General features: G+C 52.5%; 1 protein-coding gene across 1 annotated transcript in view; it reads left to right on the forward strand.

Moving 5' to 3' along the window:
- The first annotated feature begins 1,680 nt into the window (after window positions 1–1,680).
- The window catches only part of RTN4RL1 (reticulon 4 receptor like 1), a 78,278-nt gene continuing 62,925 nt past the window's right edge, over window positions 1,681–17,033 (forward strand). The window contains exons 1-4 of the mRNA XM_012810911.2: window positions 1,681–1,693; window positions 2,097–2,236; window positions 2,641–2,712; window positions 8,819–8,951. Coding sequence (XP_012666365.1) covers window positions 1,681–1,693; window positions 2,097–2,236; window positions 2,641–2,712; window positions 8,819–8,951 — 358 coding nt within the window. The remainder of the gene's footprint in view (window positions 1,694–2,096; window positions 2,237–2,640; window positions 2,713–8,818; window positions 8,952–17,033) is intronic.

Here is a 17,033-nt window from a genome sequence, read left to right on the forward strand (position 1 = left end):
TTTTTGACCTTCCTAACAGGCCAAGTTTTCCTCCAAGGAGGACTTCAATTAGCTCTCCGCTTTGATGTCACCTGCTCAGAGCAGTCTCTGACCCCTTGTGTCACCTCTAGAATATTACCCTGCTTATTTTCTAAGCATCATCTCCTTGCATCCAGACTCTCCTCATTTGGTCCCTGCTAGAATGTAAACTTGGGAGGACAGGAGAAACAAGTCTTTTTCATTGGCTGAATTTCAGGGAATAGTACTGCCTCACACATGGTAAATCCTCAATAAATGTGTTGAGTGACTTTGTCCCCTCTTTTTCCTCCTTCAGAATCCCTCTTATACCAGGCCAGTAGGGGGTGCCGGCCTCCACCAGGATCTCGCTTAGCCTGGACCTTCCCGACTCTCGGCCCGGTGGGCCGGCTGCGGGACCCGCTTTCTAAGCGGTGCCTCCTCCATTTTCCTCAGATCCCGGGGCTGGGTCTGTGTGGACTGACGGAGATGAGAGCCCAGGTGGAGATAGCCCGCCTGCGGTCCAAATCACTCCTTCCTTCTCTTTGAGATTTGCAACTGGGCCTCCTATGCTTGCTCCAGAGCTTGCTGTCCCTCACCTCCCCCCGCCCCAAAGAACAGTGTCCTGGGCAGCGGGTTGTGGGGCGGCTACGTTTGCCCGAGCTGTTTTGAGCGAGCAAGAGCCGTCGAGACTCTAGGAGGAAGGGGCGCTGGCTGGGGAGGAGTTGGGGCAGGGGTGCGGACTTGTGATTCGGACAGTGGGCGGTGGTGCCCCCGTCCCAGCCGGTAGGCAGGGAGCACGCTTCCAGCCGCCTTTCCCGATGACCTCCAGCCGCGAAGGGCGAGCAGGCGGAGGCCAGGCTGCGGGTACCGGCTCCGGGAAGCCCGCGGGGCCGAGGAGGGGTGTTCGAGTGGCTCGACGACTGGCCGGGGCACTGGGGCAGGTACTTGGACGGACGCCGGCCGAGGATCGTCCCCGGGGGCGGGCGCAGCGAAAACACCTTGGGAGGCGGCGCCGCGCGGGTGAGCGCCGCTGCCCTGGGAATAGGACGGCGCTCGGCACTGCGAGCTGAGAGCACTTTCATAAATTTTGTATGGGAGGCGCTCCGTGAGCGGGGGCGGGGAGCGGAGAGAGAGGGAGGGAGCTAGCGAGCGAGGGAGGGAGGGGAGGAGAGGAGGGGGAAGCCAGGGGGAGGAAGGGAGGCGCCCCGCTCCACCGATCGCTGGGTCCTGCAAACGCGCGCCGGGCGCTTTCCCCGGAGCTCCGCGGTGCGTGCGAGCGCCCTTTTTCAGCAGCCGCGGCGGTGGTGGCCCGAGGGGGCGGAGAGGAGGGGTCTGTGGCTGGCCGGCCGGGGGCGGCGTCCCCCCTCAAAACCGCCTGCAAAGTGCTCTGGGCGGCAGAAGCAGGCCGCCGGCCCCTCGGAGCAAGCTGCTCGCCCTGGGGCTGAGCGAGCGCGCTGGACTGCCCGGCAGCGCCGCGGTTGCTGGCGGGCGCCGGTGCCATCGGCGCGGGGCTTGGGCTCACCATGCCCCTGCGGGGTCGGGCTGCCGGGCACAAGTGGATCCCCGGCTTGCCTCCACCTCGACGCGCTCGGATTAGCTGCAGCTGGCGCCCAGGGATTTGAATCTGGACCCCAGGAGAAAGCGCGCTTAGGCCGACTTCGGAGCAACGGCCCCGCGGCCAACATGCTTCGCAAAGGTGAGTTGGAGCCGCAGGGGCAAGTTGGAGTTGGATGCGCACGGGGCAGAGCCACGAGCCCGAGACCTCCGGGCTCGTGGGCACCGAGGCTTTGGGTTCGGGAAGCGCCCCCGGCCGGTTTTACTGGACGCACCCGCTGAGGAAGACTGCTAGTGGAGCTCAGTTACCGTCGGTTGTGAGACACGGGTTTGTTCTATGTATCAAGTAGCGAGGCCTAGGGACTTGGTTCTGAGGGGTCGGTTGGAGACCAGAATGAAAGAGTCTGTAATGAAAGGAGAGCCGGCCTTCTGGGACCTTTGCTTTGCTATTATAAAGTTTTGCACTTGCAGTCCCCATCCCCTGCGCGGGCACACTCCCCTTGCTTCTTACACTTCGGCGAGGCCGGGTCCAACCCGCGCTCCAGCGAAGCCAGCGGTCAGTCACCGCGCGGCCCGAGCGCTCACCGCGCGCCCTAGCTCCCCAGGCGGGGCCCGGATGCGGACGCTTTCCCTGCAGCCCTACTTGGATCCTCAGGCACAGGCTCTAAGCACCCAGCGGCTGAAGGTGGGGAGTGGCAATCGCCTGCTGTCCGGTTTCTCAAACTTTCCATATGCCTGGAACAGAGGGACCCGAAGGCAAAGGCCGCGTTGGCAGTATGCGCGACCGGTGCCGGTCTCAACTTGAGGAGCGCTGGCTCTGAGACCACCTTATCTAGACTCCTCGGCAGCCCGGCCCGGTACCAAGCGCTGCAAAGTTGGCGCCGGCACCGGGGAAGTCCCGCCGCGCCCCACGTGGTTGCCGCGGTGGGCGCTGTCCCGGGGGCCCAAGGAGGGCAGGTGACCAGCCGTGAGCCCCGAGGCCCCGCCACCAACTGCTCTGGCCTCTGCGTCTGCCTCTATCCCCTCACAGATTCAAGCGGGCTGTGGCGCCCCGCCGGGATCCCCTAATCCTTGTCCGGGGCTGGCCAGGCAGCAGACAAGCAGCGGCGCCTGAAGCTGGCTGCCCGGGCCCTGCGGGAGCTGGCTAAGGCGGGAGCTCAGGTAGCGGAGGGGCCTGATCCCTGCGCTCCGCGCTCCAGCCTTAATCCGCCCCTGTTTCCATGGCAACAGACTGAGGTGTCGTAAGCACGGGATTCTGACCTCACAGCAGGATGGAGAAGGAGAAAACGGGCAGGGGGAGGTGGCAGCGGTGGGGGAAGCAAAGCCCCTCGATGGGCGGAGAGAAGCAGGTGTGGGGGTGATGGAAGAGACTGATGAGCAGTTCGTGGAAACCACGCCTTCGGTGGGGGCAGTAAAGGCTATGGTGGTGGTCCCTCTCAGGCCAACTGAGGAGGGAAGCTTAGTTGCCCCATTGAGTAGAACTAGTCACAAACTTGTCTGTGACTTGTGTCCTCCACGTGGGTCGGTGTGGTGGTGGTGGTGGGGGGGGGTAGAAGCACTGGCTACCTTGCCCTGTGTGTTGTGGAAAAAGCCTCTGTGGCTGGTTGGAGAAACTGCTTCACTGATGCACCTAGTTCTTTTTCCCTGCAGAAAGGGACCAAAAGTCCTTTCAGCCAGTAAGTGGTGCTGGCCAAAGAGTCTGCAAGAGAAGGTGCTTTTTACAGAGTCCAGCGCAGGCCCAGGTCTGAGAAGCTGGGGCCTGAAGTGAGCAAACTCACCCCAGTAGGGAAGGCTTCCCAGGCAGTTTTAAAAGGCCGCCGGTGTCTGGGCTGCAGGTCTGTGATGGAGATAATAGAGAGGAACTGACATCTCATTTCCCTTTTGGTCTTTTGTCTTTTGGCAGTTTACAGTTAAAAATGAGCCATGAAACAGCCTACGCACTTTATTTATATGGTTTAGGTGCCCAAGGAGGCTCCAGAAACATCCACAAGCCTCTCCCTCTCATCTTGGCTAGCCAGAGGCCCAAGTCTGGAGGAGCCCAGTGCATTCTGGAGGCTGCTCTCTGGGGGGAGGCTCCTAACCCTGCTCAAGAGGTGGCCACTGGAGGCTTAGCAGTCATGTGTGTTTGCCACTTGGGCTGTTTTTTCCTTCCTCCACTGCCTAGTTGGCAGGAGAGGTTCCACCAACCGAGAGGTTTCCTGGATTGGTCCTAGGGAAGCAGAGCAGAGAAGCCCTTTGCTGCCCTGGGTTTAGCTTGGGTGGCCTAGATACTGCCCCAGGACATTGTGTGGGCAAATGACTTTTTGTTTCGTTCCTTTGCTTTGGCCCCTGATCCTAATCCCTTGAACTCCTTTGTACACAAGAACTGGACATTCAGATTGTATGGATTCTAGGTATGCCCGTAATGCCAAAATTACCCCTGAGGCTAATACCATGGGAGGTGGCCATTAAAGTTTTTTGCTTCTAGAATCCTTTCCAAAGGCTCCAAGCAAAAATGTTATAGAATGGGTCAGATAGTTATTGTGATTTCCTTGCTTATCAGATGCAGAGAACTACTTTGGCCCTGGCCCTGAGGAAGTTTAATAATTTAATTATGATTTGGAAGAAGGTTTGAAGGATGAGGAAAGGAGTAGACCTCCCTAGATCCTTGGGGGAGGAAGGAAGAGAAAAAAATCTTTTTTTTTTTTTTTTTGCAAAGGGTAGGGATTGTGGTTTTATTTTGTTTTGTTTTCTCTTGGAGATGGTGTTTCGATCTGTTGTCCAGGCTAGAATGCAGTGGTGCAATCATAGCTCATTGCTGCCTTAAACCTCTGGCTAAAGTGATCCTCCCACCTCAGCCTCTTGAACAGCTGGGACTGCAGGCTTGAGCGACCTTGATCAACTAATTTTTTATTATTTTAGAGACAGGGTCTAACTTTCTTGCCTAGGCTTGTCTTGAACTCCTGTTTCCAAGGGATCTTCCTGCCTCAGCTTCCCCAAACCCCAAATCACTGGGATTAGAGGCATGAGCCATTACATCCAGCATGGGCTTATGGTATTGATAATGGGGTGTCCTGCAGAGTTAGGGGTTCAATGGCATGAAGCCCCAGAGGAAGAGAAAGGCAGGAGTAGTTCGTGGACTATGGGAGTCATCTTTCTTCTGATTTCTAGTTGTCTTATTAAAACTGCCCCTGGCCAGGTGCAGAGGCTCATGCCTGTAATCCTAGTACTGTGGGAGACCGAGGTGGGCAGATTGTTTGAGCTCAGGAGTTTGAGACCAGTCTGAGCAAGAGTCAGACCCTGTCTCTACTAAAAATAAAAAAAAACTAACTGGGCGTTGTGGCAGGCGCCTATAGTCTCAACTACTTGGGAGGCAAAGATGGGATCACTTGAGCTCAGGAGTTTGAGGTTGCTGTGAGCTAGGCTGACACTAAAGCACTAGGGTAACAGTGTAAGACTCTCTCTCAAAAAAAGGCTGTCCCTTAACATTTTAGGGGCTTGGGAATACTGCCTTGCATCTCTTAATTGATAGACTCATTTGTCCACAGCCCATTTCTGTGAACTAGAACAACACCAGTGTGACCCAGCTGCTGACTGTGCTGGTAGTCGAAGACTTAAGCAGCTGCTCTGCCTGATTTCCCATCTCCTAACCTACCCTGGCAAAACAAGCAATATAAAAAGCAAGCCTGTGGTCCAGAGATGAGAGGCAGGCAGGGCAAGTGAGGCACCTGCCACCCAACAATAACCAGGAAGGAAGGGCAGAAAGAGGGCGGCCCGCCAGGGCTTTCGTTTTGCTAGAAGTGGCCTGCTTAAGGTCAGCACCTATAGTTTTCATTTTTAGAGCTATAAAAACAGAATGCAAATCCAGAACCTCTGGGCTAATACAGAACCTTTCCTTAAAGTTTTTGTCTTGTTAAGCAAGGAAATAAAGTGCCAAATAGGCTTTGTTAAGTGACAGTCTAATTAATAATTTAAAATCTTGTAACTGTCTTTCATTAGAATTTATCTGTACATCAGCCACAAAATCAGTCAAACACACTCATTTATAAGTTAATGCCATCTCTGCATAATTCAGCAAGTGCTAGATTAAGACCTGCAACCCACTAAGATGCATTTTGTTGGTTTCCATAGCCAGGTGGGCTGGCCTGGTGGCAGCAGTGGGCTTCTCCTTTGTGGGAAAAAGGGAAGGCAGAGGAGGGAGGGACCCTGGTGTTGTCAAGTGGCTGGTTGATTTGAATCCAGAGCCTCCCTAGGTGATTAGAGCGTCTCTATGTGGCCCGGTGTGAGCAGGTTTCATCTCTGCCTCTTGTTGGGGGCAACTAGCACTTGGAAATATTAGTAGTAATGTGGTGGCTGCCCTTAACTCCAGTGGAGAGGCAGAGAGGAGTGTTCCATGCAGAGCCAAAATATTCTTTTCTGATGCAAAGGAAGTGTAGAGGGAAAATAGCAGAGACCTTCTCTAGAGGGCTGGGACGTGAGACTTTTTACTCCCAAATCCGGTGCATATGTGGAATGTTGGTCTTCCCAGCCCATTTCTCTTCTAATTAAGGAATACAGGCTGATAGAGCCAATCTCACCAAAACAGCTTTTTTCATTAGGAGCTTCTGGGCTGCTTCTTCCTTCAAAGCTCCTCATCCTTATACCAGAAAAAAGAAGCCAAGAGGAGGAATCTTAGGGGAGCACCAGGACACCCTCACAGAGCAGCAGAGGGAGTTGCTAAGTAAAGACCATGCATACATTTTCTCCTCCGTAGCCAGAAGAAAAGCAAGGACAGCAGAAGAATGTTTCCCTTGTGAGCTCAGACAATGTATAAAATGTGTTTTGGTTTGGTTCCTGTCATGCCAACACAGGGCTAATTCCTCACTGCAGAGTTTTCAGGTCCATTTTCTACAAGGGAAACTGTTCATGACCCAAACTCCCAGCGTGCGCTCTGGTTCCTCCAAGGCAGGAATGAACTCCAGAGTTTCTAGTTTTCTAGTCTGTGCCCCAGCCTGCCAGCCTTGAGCCCTCTGAGTGGGTAAATGGCACTATTTATGAAAATCAGGTAGAGAACCACGGCAGACACGCATCTGGTGCCATCAGAGGTTCTTGGCCAAGTTTAAGAGGAAGAATTCAAGGTAGGAAAAGGAAAGAGCAGGGGAAGGGGTAGGTGTTTGCCCCTTAACCAGTGGCAGAGTTGACAGCAGATGGGATCCAGGAGGGGGAGGTTTGTAGAGTGAATCTAACTCCCAGCTCTGGCCACATAGCTCTGGGATCAGGGCCTGAAAAGGACAGAGCCGTTCACTTGCTGGAGATGAGAAGGAGGGGGCAGGCATCACGCAGGATGTCAAGAACGGATCTGCTTGGTACCATCTGCAGTGAAGTAGTGGTTAAGGTTAAAGCAGAGAGGAGATGACAGGGAGGGAACAGATGGCCGAGGAAGCAAAATAGCTGGCGAAACGGGAACAGAGCCTCTAGGGATGGTAGAAGGCAGGACCTCTGTGCAGAGTGCTGGAAGCAGCCCTTTCCTCGGGATGCGATGGGCAGGCCACCCTAAGTAGAACTGGAGAAGTGAGTCAGAGAGAGGAGTCGGGCAGGGACCCCAGTGTGAGGACTTCCCCAAGCCCTGTGAGAAGACCTAGAGAGCCATTGGCTTCAAGGCTAGGAGTCTCGATGAACTGGGATGGGGGGCATGGCTGACTTGGTGTCCCTCACTAGAGCAAGGTGAAGCCACTTCAGGTCTCACAGAGCATGCCTGGCCAAGCCTGCTGGGAGGAGATACAGATGCAAGCTGCAAACAGCCAGCAAGGAATGGACTATTCTTCCCCACCTGCCTTGGATTCGTAATGCCAGTCCCTGTCCACTTAGTGACAGTAGCTGCTAGTATTGACTGGGCATTTATTATGGGCCAGGCAAAGTGTACTCCATGCCGTCTCTACAACCACCCCTCAAGATCCATCTATACTTATTCCTACTTTTCAGATGAGGAAACTGAGGCACAAACAGATGGAGTCCCTTGTCCTGGGTCACGCAGCCAGCACTCTGTTGACACAGGATGCAATCCCAGGTCTGCCCACTGAGCCCACGCTCTCTCCCTTGCTCCCTCAACCTCTGCACTCCGCTGTCTCATGTGCCCATCTGTCTTGATTTCTATAACATTTGTTTTGTGGGGTGCTGGGTGCTGCTGAATCATTTGTGGCTTGTTACAGAGCCTCCTGATAGTTCTCATGCGCTCTTTTTCTGGTGCTCTTCAGAAAGCTCTCTGGCCAGGGCCTGGGACTCCTGGGGCCCAGAGCCACTGGCTCAAATGTCCTGTTCTACATTGTCCCCTTTTGTGTCTGGGAAGACACACCCCTCACCTCCGTCTTCTGCTCTGGTTTCTTCCTGAGGACAGAGACAAACTAGCAAACCAGGCACCCTCCTGCCTGATTTCATGTCCCTGAGAAAGGCACAGGGTCATAGTTTATTTGGGGGTTGGTTGCTGCTTTGGGCTCTTAGCTTTCCCCATAGGTTGCTCTCCCCAACTCCCCTTCGAGGCTGACCTGACAGACTGGCTAACAATGCTGCTCAGTGGCTGTCTGAGGAGCAACTCCCCAAGAACATTTTGCCTAGGAGGGTGGCAGTGGCAGACAGGTCTCCGCCGCCTGGGGGGCTTCCCCATAGCTTGGCCCCAGCCTGCCAGCCCTCCAGAAAGGGTTTCTCTTGTCCCCTTCCAGCCATGATCAAATCCCAGAGAGGCCAATTTTTTCCTGTTGTTTTTTTGGAAAAGAAGAAAGATTGAATAAAGCAGAGAGGCTAGCTGATCTCGGAGTGTGGAAGAGCAAGCAGCCCACTCCAGACTGGAGGCCCTCCTCTGCCGCTGAGCTGGGTGTCTAATCCAACAGATATGGGAGCCTGTGATTACTGTCTAATCAGTCAGCGAAGTTTGGATACAAAACTGCAAACAGCCCCTGCTATCTGATTCAGAAGAGGCACTCTGGAGGCCTCTGTGCTGGCACAGCAAGAGAGTTGGCACCACACCGTGTGTATGTGTGTGTGTGTGTGTGTGTGTGTGTACGCACACGTAGAAACTCACCTGGTGCACATGTAACAGGCTCCCCTGGGTTTGCGCCAGAGGGCCACTGTTGCAGAGCAGGGCACCCTGAGTCCCTGAGTGCACTGGAGCCCACATTCTCAGTCCACTGGCCTGGCTTGGTGCTGCAGTAGGCTGGTGAGCCATTCAGTGGGGTGCCCCCAGGAGTGGGCGGGCCTGCACCATGTGTGCCACATGTCAGGAACAAAGCTTGCTGAGGGGGTGTGTGGCTTACAGGGGGTGGTGGGCACGACTCATCTCATGTCTACTGGGGGAGAGACCACTGTGCCCCCAGAGGTGGGCCTCTTGGCAGCTTACTGGATTGATTCCAGAGGGTTGTGGTATGGTGGTGACAACTACATCAGCCAAGGTGAGTCTGCAGGAAATTGAGTGAAAGTCTTTCCCAAGTCGGGAGAAAAGCTGGCTCCAGACTGAGCCCACGGAGGCAGTATGGAAGTTTACTTCTGCCTCCAGCATTGACCTAGCAGAGTCTGCTGTCTCTCTGGGCACCTGAGCCAAGCCCAGAGAAGGGGCTTTTACATATGCTTATGTAGAGAGATTCATGAGGCCCTGGGGGAAAATTGGCATTCTTCTTACCATGATTTATTTATAGGGCCATCCGGTGGTGGGGAGATGGAGGCTAAGGTGCCTCCATTAGTGCGAAGCACACAAGGCAGGAAGCCTTGCTCTGCATTTGACATTTAGTGGGGCGACTCCTACCAGGGAGCTGCTTTTTCTTTTAGAAGATTTTGCCTTTAATGTTCTATTCATGTGCTTGTCTGAGCAGGCCGGGAGAAGGAAGGAGCATGTGGAGAGGTGGGCCTGGGGTCTGAGGCCAGCTAGCCTAGGGAGGAGGGGACAGGGCCCAGGTAGGTCACTTGGTGGCCAGCATGGGGCAGCCTGGACGAGGGGGGGTGTGGGAGGGGAGGCGGCTCTGCTATGGCGCAGCAGGCAGCCGCCTCTCGTTGGCATGTGCTGCATGCGACATGCTGCATGTTTACTTTCCTGTCTGTCTCTCTCTGCTGGCTGCTGGGCCCTGCCTCTAACTGCAGCCCTGTGGTGGCTCTGCCTTTGGCCTTGCCATGGCCCTTTCCTTCCTTGGAACTCGGGGATGGTGGAATAACCCCCTAAGTTCGAGTCCTGGGGCTGAGTTCAGTTCCGTCTCTGTAGCTGACTTGGTTGAACCCTAGGCATGGCTCCACCTCTCCCGGTCTCAGTTTACCCACCTGTAATGTGACTAGATCGATGGTCTTGCAAATGCTTTTTGGCAGCAGAATAGTTTCTTCAGATGAAACCTGATGTCAAAGCCCACAATGTAAAACGCATGAGCAGGGAAGGGGCTTCCTCCTTTGGCCTTAGTGCCACCCTGGCTGCACCTCCAGTCTGGGGACTCAGGAGTCCCATGTGGTCCCTCCTAGCAAGGCAGCACAGAGAGGAAGGCCACCAGGCACTAGCAAAGAGGACCCATGTCTCTCCCTGGGGCGTGGGGTTTGAGTTTTCTCCCCTGTAGTGGAGATGGGCTGTTTCCTCCCCTCATCTTGGACCCCTATGACCACTTAGCCCTCTCCTCCCAGACCTTGGAAGGAATCATCCCCACGTGTAGTTTCTTTTTCTTTCTTTCTTTTTTTTTTTTTTTGAGACAGAGCCTTAAGCTGTCACACTGGGTAGAGTGCTGTGGTATCACAGCTCACAGCAGCCTCTAACTCCTGGGCTCAAGTGAGTCTCCTGCCTCCACCTCCCAAGTAGCTGGGACCATAGGCGCCTGCCACAACACCCGGCTTTTTTTTTGGTTGCAGCCATCATTGTTGTTTGGTGGGCCTGGGCTGGATTTGAACCTGCCACCTTAGGTGTATGTGGCTGGCACCTTAGCCACTTGAGTCACAGGCGCTGAGCCCCCACACGTAGTTTCTTTACTCTCACCTCTCAGTCCTCAAGCCAGGCTTGCAGCTTTCTCGCTAGACTCCACTGTCACCACCAGGGCTGATTCTACTAAACCTAACAGACTTCTTCCTTACCTTCTTGACCTTCAGGTGGCAGATTCCTTGGTTCTGTAGCTGCTCCTCAGCCTTCCTTGCCAGCTTCACCTCCTCTTATCATCCCCAAAATCTGGCACCTCCCCAGGCAGTGGCCTGGGCCCTGTCCCTGCCTGCGCTAAGCTGTGGGGGTTTTGCACACCCGAGGCTATGGTGGCCGTTGGCTGACTCACCTGCATGTCCTATCTCCAGCCATGATATTATTTTTGATGTCCAGAGCCATCTGCTCATTGACCCCCAGATAAGGATAGCCTTACAGTTCCCTCAAATGTAGCATCTCGGAAACTTCAGTCCTACCCTGAGCTCCCAACAAACTGCTCCTTCCCATTTTCCCCACCTCAGTGCTCTCCCAGCCATCCTCAGCCCAAGAACTGGAGTCAAGGACCTTCTTCCCACAGATTTCACCCTCCACCCTGCCCTGTGACTAGACCTTAGAATGCTATACTCCTGTCACTCTGTTGCTTACAAACCTTCAGAGATTCCCTTTTCCTTCAGGGTATGGCCCAGACTTACTTCTTGGTTTGGCCATGATGTCCTTCTACCTCGCCCCACCGGTAGCTCAGGCCTCTCTCCCGTCCTCACTTGGAGCTCTGAGAAGCAGGTCTGCTGACTTCTTTCTGTTCCACCGAATCACGTCCTCTCTTGTCTCTGAGGATTTGCACAGGCAGCTCATTCTGCCTAGAACACGCTTTGTTGCGGCTTCCCCTTTACTCCTATCCTTCAGGTCTCAACCTACATACAGCTTCCTCTGGGGAACCTTCCACCCACGACTAGTGGAGGGGTCCTGAGAATTGCGTAGTACCCTGGACTTCCCTGTTGTAGAGCTCAACTTGCTTTGTTGCAATTACTTTCATGTTCTCTGTCCTCCCTGCTGGATGCCAAGGTCCTTGGGGAGACTGGCTACTGCTACTCTGCCCTTCCAGATCCCTTTCCCAGCTGCTCTCTGTCCCCCGAGAGGGGCCTGTCCCAAGTTTAGCAATGCGCTTCCATGCCATTTCACTTCTAGCAGGGCTCAACCAATGGTTAACCTGTGTCCCTTCACCAACAGTCACCCAGTGATTTTCCCAGAAGCACAGCCTGAGATTCAGGGATTCAAGCAAGTAGTTTATTTGGGAAAGGATCCTAGGAAATGCCAGAAGGCAAGTGGGGAAGTGAGACAGAGAAAGGAAGAAGCCAATAAGGGGTGCGCTGCACCGAGCAAGTTGCCACTGTGGGCATCAGAGTTTAATCCCTCTGGGGAACTCTAGGATAGAACATGAACTTCAAAGTTACCTCACCTGAAGGGTGGGGGAGCTGGGGTATTTATATTCCAAATCCCATCAGTCATTGGCTGAGTGTTGTTCCTGTGGAGGTTTTAATTCCCCAGCATTTTTGGCCTGCTCTGTGGGTGAGCAAAGCCAGCTCGGCTGCTAGAGAAAAGCCCTGAGGCAAAGAAATGCAGGACCTGGTGGTTGGAAGTCAGGCTGGTGTGTGCTGAAATGGTAAAATCCAGGGCTGTGGGCAGGCCCTGGAAGCATCTGCTCCGCAGCTTCTGCCAGTGGTCCTCTTCCAGTTCTGTCTGCCTCTGAGTTCAGTCAAGAGCTCCCCCCCTCACCCAGTCCTGGGTGAGTGTGTGTGTGCACATGCATCTGTTATGATATTATCTCTTAGGGTTTCCCTACCCCCTTTCTCACCTTCTTTATATACTCATCAGATTGCTCAATCTGAGGGTGCTCTCCATTTCTTACCAGGCCCTGACTAAAATAGCATCTGCACAAAATAAAATGTAGCACATAGTGTTGTTTGGTGAAAAGTGTTGAATCAGTAAACAAATACATGCCTTCGTGAGTTGATTGGATCATAAATGATAAACTTGGTACCAAAATTTGAGACCCAAGGCCAGAGGATCACTTGAGACCAGGAGTTTGAAACCAGGCTGGGCAATTTATCAAGACACTGTCTTTACAAAAAAATTAAAAAAGAAAAATTAGCCAGGGAGGGTGGCACGCGCCTGTAGTCTTACCAAGGCTGAAGCAGAGGATTGCTTGAGTGGAGGCTGCAGCAAGCTATGATTGCACCACTGCCCTCTAGCCTGGATGACAAAGCAAAAGACTCTGTCTCAAATAAATAATTCTGTATAGCTATAAGAAAAATTAAATCATAATAATCTAGCCTTTAGGAAAAACAGAGATAGGGCCCAGGTACCATAGCTCACACCTGTGATCCTAGCACTCTGGAGGCTAAGGCTGGTGGATAGCCTAACCTCAGGTGTTTGAGACCAGCCTGAGCAAGAGCAAGAACCCATGTCTAGTTTCAGCACCTGTGGCTCAAGTGGCTAAGGCGCCAGCCACATACACATAAGGTGGCAGGTTCGAATGCAGCCCAGGCCCGCCAAACAACAATGATGGCAGCAACCAAAAAATAGCCCGGTTGTGTGGTGGGCGCCTGTGGTCCCAGCTACTTGGGAGGGGGAGGCAGAAGACTCGCTTGAGCCCAGGAGTTGGAGATTGCTGTGAGTGATGCCACAGCACTCTATCCAGAAGGACAGCTTGAGACTCCGTCTCAAAAAAAAAAAAAGAACCCATCTCTAAAAATAGCTGGGTATTGTGGCAGGCGCCTGTAGTCTCAACTACTTGGGAACCTGAGATAAGAGGATAGCTATAGCCCAGGAATTTGAGGTTGCTGTGAGCTAGGATGCCACAGCACTCTACCCGAGTGCGACTATGTCTCAAAAAAAGAAAGAAAGAAAAGAAAAGAGAAAAAGTACTATCAGGAATTAGGAGAAAATGGGGATTTTTTTAGTGAGGAAGATACAGAAAGGAGTCATATGCACAGTTTTCCCTGTGCAATGTTTCATTCAAAGTAGAAAAGGCAGGTTTTTTTTTTTTTTTTTTTTTTTTTAATGAGAGGTCTTTATTGTTTGGGCTGGAGTGCAGTGGCATCATCATAGCTCCTTGCAACCTCAAACTCTTGCCTCAGCTTCTCAAGTAGCTAGAACTACAAACATGTGTTGCCACACCTGGCTACGTTTTTCTAAAATTTTTTTTGGTAGAGATGGGTCTTGCTTTTTTGTTCAGGTTGGTCTTGAACTCCTAAACTTCCCATCTCACCTTCCAACGTGCTGGTGAGCCACCAGGCTTAGCCACAAAAAAAAGAAGAAAAAGATTTTATTAGCTACAACTTGCAGATGAGGATCCTGAGATTCAAAGTTGCTAACTATCTTGGGTGGGTTCACCCCAACCCAGCTCTGCTCCCCTGAGCCTCAGGGAGCCAGCAGGCATGGAAAGACTGGCTGTCTGGATCACAGAGGACATCCAGCAGGGTGAGTGCTGTGTTGGGAAAAAAAAAACAACACTTTCACTTGGAAAAGTTTAGGGTTGTACTTGGCAGATTTTTATGGAACAAAATTTGCACTATCGATTCTGTGGCAAATGAAAACCTCTCGTGGACACTCTGGGCTTCAGAGATCTGAACTGCTTAAATGAGGCTGGACCAAACATGAGGAGAAAAAATTGCCAGACGAAGCTGAGCTCAGGTGGTGCCTGGGGTGAGAAGACTCTGCCTCTTTTGTCTTCTCTCCCATCTGTGAAAATGACTTGTTACTTTGAACTGCTTCCTGTCCTCTCAGGGAGGGCTCCTGGGTTGCCCAGGCCTGCAGTTAAAACAGAATCACTGAGCAGAGGGAGAAAGGCCGGGGCGGTTCACAGGGCCATGCTCAGGGGAATGCACCAGCCAAAGGGGACATTTTACCACCCACTTGTGGGGCACAATTGGCCCTGGGGCTGCTTGAGGTTGTAGTGGATACCATCTTCCCTTAATTGGCCCCCTGTCCCTTGTAGGCTGCTGTTTCTGCCTTCATGGACAAATTCGATTCCAGAGATTCAAGGCAGCTCATTGGAAATGGGGGATTATTGCAAAAAGATGAGTGATTTGGACTCCCAAAGACTCCAGACAAAGGGGTAGCTCCAGGAAGTACAGCCTCCCCGTGGTCCCTCTGGTGGCCTCTCCCTCTCCTCCTGGATCTTCAACTTATGCGAGCCAGATAAAACCACCCGAGGCTTACTCTGCAAGACAGCCCTTCTCCTGCCCCTCCACTAACTGAGCTAACTGCCTCAACTTCTTGGTATTCCTAGTTTTATTTGCCAGAAGGAAGATCCCAATGGAGCCAGCCATGAATGGCTCATGTCAGACCATGTCTTAGCTGATTATCACCCGCGGATTGTCTATCCATGGGTAAGCCGGCCACCTTTTATCTTGTCAGCCAGGAGGGGTGCAGGAGGGCTCTCTCTATCTGACAAATGTTTACTTACAACGACTGACTGCCTCCCTGCCACTGGCGTGGCACTGAGGATGAAGCACTGAATAAAAACTAAGTCTTCGTTTTTTATGGAGTTTACATTCTAGTTGGGGGTGGGCAGCTAGACAACAAATGACTAACTCTGTTCCATCAGGTGGGGCTAAGGGCTTAAGAGAAAATTAACTGAGGGGTAAAGAACAGAGAGTGGCCAGAGCTGTTGTTTTATAGAGATTGGCAAGGGAACCTTCCTCAGAAGGTAACATTAGGACAGAGGCCTAAGTGGAGTGAGGGAGGAAGCTCTGCAGATCTCTGAGCTACTTCTGCCTGTGAAGAGCTCTCCAGGCAGAGGGAGCACAGTAAGAACCAAGGTCCTGAGGCAGAAGTACGCCTGCCTGATACAGTGCCTGGCTGTCTCTGGGGCTGGGGCTGTGAGCAGGGCCGGCGTCCTGAGTTGTGGTCACAGGCTGAGTGAGGGTCATGGCTGGGTGAGGGTCAGGGCTGTCAGGAAATTTACAGCCTGTTTGGAGAGAGAAGGTGTACACGGGAGAAGTGAAAGGAAGACACTTTCAAGCCAGGGGGAAGGTGACCGGAGGGGAGCTCCCTGCTCACAGGGCACAGCTGGGGAGGCTTTGTGAGAGGTGGAGGGCCCTGCAGGGAAGGTTGGAAAGGCCAAGCAATAAGGCAGCAGACCAACACTCTGGCCTCTGTTGCTTGGTCATGGCAGGAGGCTGTGGCGTCTCAGATGGAGGGCAGATTGGATGGAGCCTGATTGTTGCAGAACCTGAAGTTCCAAAGAAGAGTAGGGGTGATTGCCTCAACTGCCACAGAGTAAACTCTTTGAACATCCCCAAAAAGCCATACCCATGGAAGAAAACACTGGAAAATCACAGGCTGGTGTAAAGAAGAAAATCACTATCATCCCTCAATCCAAAGGGCAAAGTGTGGGAGAAAGCTCATTCCTCCCAGGGCATCCGTGCATTGGGACATCCTTCTCTGCTTCTTATCTACCTTCACAGAAGCGTGGTTCATCCTGTTGAATTGATGGTATACCTCAAACATCTTTCTATATTGGTAACTTTTTTTTAAAGTGTGTCAAAAATTTTTCTTTCTGGGTGGCGCTTGTGGCTCAAAGGAGTAAGGCGCCGGCCCCATATGCCAGAGGTAGCGGGTTCAAACCCAGCCCCAGCCAAAAACTGCAAAAAAAATTTTTTTTTACTTTCTTTGAGCCAGCAACATGGTATGCACTCTTTGAAGCTGAGGTGGGAAGATCGCTTGAGCTCAAGGAGTTCAAGACCAGCCTGAGCAAGAGTGAGACCCCCATGTCTACTAAAAATTGAAAAATTAGCCAAGTGTCATGGTGTGCATCTGTAGTCCCAGCTCCTTGGGAGGCTGAGGCAGAAGAATCACTTGAGCCTAGGAGTTTGAGGTTGCTACAAGCTAGGATGGTGCATGCCACTGCGCTCTACCCAGGATGACAGAGCAAGTCTCTGACTCAAGAAAAAAAATTTATTTTTTTATCTTGGTGATTCTAAACCTCATTTTTTTTTTTTCATTTTGTTTTTGAGACAGGGTCTCACTTTGTTACCCTTGGTAGAGTGCTGTGGTGTCACAGCTCACAGCAACCTCAAACTCTTGGACTCAAGCAATTCTCTTGCCTTAGGCTCCCAAGTAACTGGGACTATAGGTGCCCACCACAATGACCCGCTATTTTTTTAGAGAGAAGGTCTTGCTCTGCCTCTGGCTGGTCTCGAACCTGTGAGCTCAGGCAATCCACCCACCTCAGTGCTGGGATTACAGATGTGAGCCACTGTGGCTGGCCCCCTCATTTTTTTTTTTTTTAATACAGAGTCTCATTCTATTGTCCCAGGCCAGAGTGTCTTGGCCTATTATAGCTCACAGCAACCTCAAACTCCTGGGCTCAAGTGATCCTCTTGCCTCAGGCTCCCAAGTAGCTGGGACTACAGGAGCCCACCACCACACTTGGCTAGTTTTTTCTATTTTTAGTAGAGACAGGGTCTGGGCTCTTTATCAGGCTTGTCTTGAACTCCTGGGCTCAGGTGATCCACCCACCTGGCCCTCCCAGAGTGCTGAGATTACAGGCTTGAGCCACTGCACCAGGCCTAAGCCTCAGTTTTTTTTTTTT

Source organism: Otolemur garnettii, unplaced genomic scaffold (genome assembly GCF_000181295.1).
Source record: "Otolemur garnettii isolate 467f Iridium unplaced genomic scaffold, OtoGar3 scaffold00145, whole genome shotgun sequence".
Taxonomy (NCBI): Eukaryota; Metazoa; Chordata; class Mammalia; order Primates; family Galagidae; genus Otolemur; species Otolemur garnettii.